Source organism: Orycteropus afer, unplaced genomic scaffold (assembly GCF_000298275.1).
Source record: "Orycteropus afer afer isolate SDZICR_OR568_19922 unplaced genomic scaffold, OryAfe1.0 scaffold00177, whole genome shotgun sequence".
NCBI classification, from domain to species: domain Eukaryota; kingdom Metazoa; phylum Chordata; class Mammalia; order Tubulidentata; family Orycteropodidae; genus Orycteropus; species Orycteropus afer.
The window spans coordinates 4,748,394-4,755,748 of NW_006921764.1; the positions used below are offsets into that span (position 1 = coordinate 4,748,394).

General features: G+C 37.6%; 1 protein-coding gene across 1 annotated transcript in view; it reads right to left on the minus strand.

Moving 5' to 3' along the window:
- The window catches only part of UHRF1BP1L (UHRF1 binding protein 1 like), a 91,411-nt gene that overhangs the window by 80,430 nt on the left and 3,626 nt on the right, over positions 1–7,355 (minus strand). Inside the window, exons 3-4 of the mRNA XM_042781821.1 lie at positions 6,774–6,812; positions 4,989–5,080 (exon numbers count right to left, since the gene is read on the minus strand). Of these exons, the coding sequence (XP_042637755.1) occupies positions 4,989–5,080; positions 6,774–6,812 (131 nt within the window). The remainder of the gene's footprint in view (positions 1–4,988; positions 5,081–6,773; positions 6,813–7,355) is intronic.

Genomic DNA, 7,355 nt, shown 5'->3' on the forward strand with positions numbered 1-7,355 from the left:
CACCAGCCACTCCTCAGAAGGAAGGTTGGGCAATCTACTTCTGTAGTGATACTGCCTCAGAAACCCAAGGAGGGGTCGCTATGAGTCAGATACTACTCGATGGCAGTGAGTTTGGTTTGGTTTTAATATATGGCACAAATAGACTATTAAGCATAATCCAAAATGCACAAACAGCAGAAGAGAAACTAGATGAATGGGATCTTCTCAAAATTAATCTTTATGTGCTTCCAAAGACTTCTCCAAAAGAGTAAAAGGAAAACCTACATATCGGGAAGAAATATTTGGCAATGACATTCTGACAAGGGACTGATTTCTCGAATTTATAGAAAATTCCAACACCGCAACAACAAAAAGACAAACAATCCAATTAAAAAGTGGGCAGAAGACATGAATAGACACTTCACCAAAGAGGATATTCAGGTGGCCCACAAACATATGAAGAAATGCTCACAATCATTGGCCATTAGAGAGATGCAAATCAAAACAATGAGACACCATCTTGCCCCAGCATTAACAGCAAAGTTCAACAAGACAGAAAATGCTGGTGAGGATGCAGAGAGACTGGGACTCTCATACACTGCTGATGTGACTGTAAAACGGTACAACCACTGTGGAAAGCAGTATGGTGATTCCTTAAAAAGTTGGAATTAGAAATACCATTTGACCCAGCTATTCCATCACTAAGTATATATCCTAAAGAGAGAGCCAGGACAAGAACAGACATATGCACACCCATGTTCATTGCAGCACTATTTACAATAGCCAAAAGATGGAAACAACCTAGGTATCCATCAACTGAAGAATGGATAACCAAACTATGGTACATATACAACATGGAATACTATGCAACCCTAAAGAATAATGTAGAATATGCAAAACACCACATAACATGGATGAACTTGGAAGAGATTATGCTGAGTGAAATAAGTCAATCACAGAAGGGCAAATATTGTATTAGTCCATTATTGTAAAAAGTCAAGGAAAGGTTTATATACAGAAGGAATTTTTCTTTGTCAGTTACCGGGGTGGGAGGGGGGGAGGGAAAATTGTTAGATAGGTAGAGACAAGTACTGATTTGGGTGAAGAGAAGGGCAATGTACCAAATGGAAGTGATCAACATGGTGACATTGAGGATTAGAAGACACAGAGAGGTACATGGTAGGTATAGACAACAAAGATGAATCCTTTTGCACATACAGTACTGCATTGTCAGTGAAGGCAAACATGGATATATGGGTAGATAGATGGGTGGACAGGCTGAACAATTAGATATGTCTATGCAGTGGGGAGTGTGCCCAAGACCATGTATAGGGTTGGCAGACAATGTTTCTACAAGTGTACTGGTATGTTCTGTAAGAATTCTCAGTTGACATAACATACTACACAGAACACTGTTCCACCTCCTACTTTTGGGGAGCAGCAACTGGGATCTTAAAAGCTTGCAAGCAGACATCTAGATGCAACAATGGGTCTCTCCTCATTCAAAGCAAAGAAGAATGATGAAAACCAAAGATTCGTGGAAACAATTAGTCCAAGGGACTGGTACCTCATGCGATCCTCAGCCTATACGACTATGAGACCAGAAGAAGGAGATGGTGCCTGGCTACCACTGTCAACCACTCAGAGGGGCTCTATGTAGGAGATCCTGGATAGAGTGGGAGAACAATGTGGAACAAAACTCAAAATCATTGGGGAAAAAAAAAAGGGACTAGGTTTGCTGATCCGATAGAGCCTGATGGAACCACTGAGACTATGGCCCCTAGCTGCCCTTCAGGTCTGGAATTGAACCCCACACCTGTTGCTTCCAGACAAACAAAAGACAGACAAATGAGGTAAACATTTACACTAGGTAGACACACTCCTTGGAGAGAACAATCATGGAAGAATAGAAAGGCTGTGTATGCACTGGGACATAGCTCAGGGGGCAGGAGTACATGGAGGGAAGGACACAGGGAAGAGGTAACTATGGGGAGGAAGAAGGAGGAGAGCTTTTGCATTGTGGGAGATTGTAGTCAATGTCATGAGAAAAAGTGTATGTGAACTGCTGCATGAGAAGTGAATTTACTCTGTGAACTTTCATCCAAATCACAATTAAAAAAAAACCTTATTCTTGATCCATATTCCAACCCTACTGAATCATAACTTCAAGAGAAGGAGCCTAAAACAATCTGTGGATTTAATAAGTATCCTCAATGACTGTTAATGACTAAGCAAGTCTGGAAAACACTGAAATAGACTAACCACACTGTCATTTCATAATACAAGGATTATCATCATATGATCACAAAGCCAAAATTATAAACTCTTGCTACTATAAAAACACGAATCAGTATGACTATGACCAACTATATTGATAAATTTAGTTGGTAAATGGTTATTTACCATTTTGCCTATATTGATAAAATGGTTCATTTCTGCCACAACTTAAAATAATATCTTTCTTTAATATCAATTTCCCTGATTTTCTTTTCATTTTTAATTAATCTTAAAAGTATGTCTACTTTATTTAACCAACCTAAAGACCAAAGGCTCCAATCTATGCTCTCAAACCTGGAATCATAATCTAAATCTAAAAATCAAACTGCTGGATGTTGAAAATACAAAGGAGTTCACCTGAAAGCTCTTTTCCCAGTCACTGCTACCTGCAGTCCAAATATAAATGGTACATCTAATAAACCTGGTATTCAGTCAATTTCCAGCAATGAAATGGATCACCATTAGATTCCCATGTAGAAAGTCATTGATCAGAGACTGCAGGCATTCTCATTGACTGCACCAATCTTTATGAACAAGGAGTTCAATCTTTGTGAACAAGAAGAAAAGTGTGAGTATGTGTATTCATTCCCAAGAAGAGTTTTATTGTTTACACAGCACCCCCCAAAAAAAACCCACTCATTGCTACTGAGTCATTTCTGACTCACTGTGACCCCAAAAACAAAGCCACTGCCATCAAGTCAATTCTAACTCATAGTGACTCCCATTGAGTTTCCAACGCTGTAAATCTTTACAGAAGTAGATTGCCTTATCTTCCTACCATGGAGCAGCTGGTGGTTTGAACCACTGACCTTCTGGTTAGCAACCAAATGTCTTACTCACTACACCATACAGCACCTAGAACACTACAAATGTTCGAGTCTGCCATGTTGTGCAATTGAGGAAGCACCAATTACATTAAGAGCTATGTGGACATTCTTCTGTGAATAGCTGCCAATCCAAAAATAATACAGAAATCCTGTTTTAAGGAAATAATTTATTGAATTCAAAACCAGCCAAATCTTATAAAAGACTATTTTTAAAGGGCTATTTGAACTTTTCAAGAAGACTTTATGAAACAGCTCCATAGAAGCCTCTATTTAGTAGCATATGATTTTTATCTGTCCTAATGCATAGTGCCTAAGGCACTTGACTGCTCACCAGAAGGCTGGCGGTTCAAACCCACCAGCCACTCCTCGGAAGGAAGGTTGGGCAATCCTACTTCCGTAGTGATACTGCCTCGGAAACCCAAGGAGGGGTCGCTATGAGTCGGGGCCGACTCGACGGCAAAACAACAACAACAACAATCTAATCTGTATATATCTATTGCGTAAAGTGAGAACATTTTATATTTTATTATCTCAGAGTAATCCAAAAGGTCTGTAACTATTAAGACACAAACTTCATTCTTAAGAATCACAAAAGCTCCACTGAAGCACAGATACTACTTAGAGATTGATTTAAAGAATGCCTAAGCTCTTCTGCTTCCATTTTCTGCTGTACTGGACATTGGTTAATCGATAGTGCTTAAGATCAAGGAAAGCAAGCTGAGTAAGAGAAACTAAAACTCAAATCTGCTATTTTTGCAACTTATAAAACTAGAATTATATTTGATGGTACCCAAACCTATTGCCTAGAAATAACTTTTGAATCTTGAGCTGAAACTATTCCATGAAATCATTCTTAAACTGAACAACAATAAATTATGTCTGTCTTAAGAAATGTACCCTGCTAAAGAATTACCTAGATGAGACTAAAATGAGAATTCTAAAGCACAGAGATGGTGAGGAATGGGGACACAATGTGAAGAATGTAACCACAGTGAATGAACTGTATGTATAAAAACTGTTGAACAAGTGTATGTTTTATTGTGTATATTTTCATCAAAAATTAAAAAGGAGCAGAGGTCAGCAAACTAAAGCTCATAGACCAAATCCATCCCCCATTTGTTTTTATAAATAAAGTTTCACTGAAAGATAGTCATGTCCATTTGTTTACTTATTATCTACGCTGTTTCACACTTCAAAAGCAGAGTTGAGTAATTGTTGCCAAGACTCTATGAATTGCAAAGTCTAAAATATTTACTAGTTAGCTCTTTACAGATAATGTTTGTTGGCCCTGACATAGAGATACAAGAAGGTACAGTGCCTCTAGGGAATAGGACGTCTTTGTGACACACTGATACGCAGGAGAGGGCAATAAATGAAGACAGTTGGCAGGAGACAGATATGAACGGCCTCACAGACCAGGCAAAGGGCTTACACAGAGGAATGCCTGTTAGGTAATCAAATACACTGCAGAGGAAGATTAAAGGAGAGAGATTGGAGGCTGGAAGAACAATGTATTTTTCAGTCTTTCTTGCAGTTAGGTGTGATGGACTGATGTGCCCACTTTTAGGCCTGAACCATAAAAACCTCCTACAGGTCTTCTTCTCTCTCTTATACCATTTGCTAGCTAGGGTCAAAACCTAAGACCATCTTGGAGGCTCCAGGTCGAAGGTGGCAGAGACCATGACCCTCTGGAAAGAGCTTTAACCCCTTAGCCTCTATTCTCAGCTAAAGATTGGCTTTATGTAAGAAATAAACTTCTATTTTGTTATGCAAAAAAAAATAAAACAAAAGTTTTTTGAATTTAGGGGCTTTTATTTTATTTATGTCCTACAGCTGCAGGAAACACAGCTGACCACAGAAAAACATTCCCATTGTCAGTATTAGAGATTAATGGAAGTAGTTTACCTTTGTCCTGAAGCAGTTGCAATCGGTGACGGGCCATTAGGTGCTCGAGGTTCTTCACATGTACTCATTTCCATTATTACTTTATCCAGGGACTAATAAATATGCATAAAAATATCAATAATTAATTAGATATGTTACTTTATGTATATCATGAAAGTAATACTTAAGACTATTTTCTGTTTCCTTTCTTTAGAAGTAAACAGTAAGTGAGCAGAGTCATTTAAGTGTCTCTGTAAAGATCTGAAAGATAAATGCTAAAAATGAAAATAAAGTGCTCTGTCCTTCCACGAGGCACTTACTGTCTAGTGGAAAAGCTCTGTATAACACAGAAGTGTGAAACAAAAACAAAAAAACCTAAGAAGTAGCCATATAATGCTAGAATCATCAGATTTTAGGGTGTAATCTTCAATCCCAGAACTTGCTACACTATTAAATGATAATTAAGATTATATATTAAGACATAAACTTGAGTGGACCAAGGCTTATCACAATCTAAGTCCTGAGATGAGATATCACTATGAAAAATATGAAATAAGCAGGAAATAATGACAAAATAAATACTCACTTAATCAAAAAAGCTCTTTTCTCAGGGGAACATTTTTTTTCTTGAAGAAAAACCAAAAGTTCCTAGTAGCTGTAATGGATTGAACTGTATTCCCAAAAATATAAGTCTGAATTCTAACCCCTATACCTATGGATGTAATCCTGTTTGGAAATAGGATTTTGTTGTTAATTAAATCATCCTGAGGAGAGTAAGTTCTAAACCTAATCACTTCTGAATTATAAAAAGAACAAATTAGATACATACACACACAACAAATTAGATACACACACACGTACATACATACATGAAGGGGGCCGCTATGTGAAGATGCCAAGGAACCAAGAAATACCTGGGGCTACCGACAGGGAAAGAATCTACACAGCTGAGACCCTGATTTGGACTTTTAGCCTGAAGAACTGTGAAAAAATAAATTTCTATTCTTTAAAACCACTAACTTGTGGTATTTGTTTAAGGGAGCACTAGGTAACTAAGAGGACGGTCTGGTGGCATGGTGCCTAAGGCATTTGACTGCTAACCAGAAGGCTGGCAGGTCAAACCCACCAGCTGCTCCTCAGAAGGAAGATTGAGCGATCTACTTCCATAGAGATACTGCCTCGGCAACCCAAGGAGGGGTCACTATGAGTGGTGATTAACTTGATGGCACTGAGTGTTTGGTTTTAGGTGATTAAGATAGTAGCTATCACTAACACAACTTCAGTCTTTCTTCATTCCTGATTTTATTTATAGCCTTTCTTATTATTTTTTAATTAATTTGTTTTACTTACTTAATGACTGCCAGTCTCTTTAATTAAAATATAAAAATATAAATTCCCTCAGGGCACAAAGCAGGCACTCAGTAAGTTTGGTGGAAGGAATAAATAAATAAACAAGTGATCAATTTTCTTCCATTTTCCTTAAAAAGCAAAGTATGTTAAAGAACACATTATTTAATTTACTAAATCAGTAAAGCTAAAAAGTCTGCATCAAATGATATTAAAAGGAAGAATTTTATGGTAAAGAGCTACACGATGCAATGAAATATAACAACTTGTAACATACTCTTCTAGTCCTGAAAAACTTACACTTTCTCATTTTAAAATTCAAACTTCTCATTAAAGAACTAAGAAATCTAAGTCCCATCAAAATAAAATGAACGCAAATTAATATAAAAGCTAATAAAATAGATGAGTTAGATATACGTGTATATAAATGTTTACTTCTTGAGCGATTTCAAAACTCACCAAACAGATGGGGTGCGTTTTCAGTTTTGTCCACGGGATCTAGAAAAAACAATTTCAAATGAAATGTTACAAAAAGAAAAGTAAAAACCATAGTCAACACAGATGTCCTTTTTATATAGTGATGATGATGTTGTCAGTTGCTGCAGAGCACATTCCAACTCATGGCAGCCCCAAACGTGCCGAGGAGAACTGCTCCGTAGAGTTTTCAAGGCTGTGACCTTTGAGAAGCAGACCACCAGGCTTGTCTTCTGAGGTGTGTCTAGGTGGGTTAACACCAACCTTGTGGTTAGCAGGCCAGTGCTTAACCATCTGCACAACTCATTTGTTTAACCACTTGCCACAAATGGTCTCTTAGGCTCCAATCTTTAAGACAGCAGATCACCAGGTCTTTTCTCCTGTGGAGACACTGGTGGGTTCGAACTGCCAACCTTTTAGTTAGTAGCTCAGCACTTAACCACTGCACCACCAGGATTCTGTTATATACTGATAGACGTACCAAATTATATCAGATGATTGTTTTTCTTAAGCAATAAGTTAAGCAATTTATTCATATTTGTTAAATTAGATGTACCTGTTTTATTA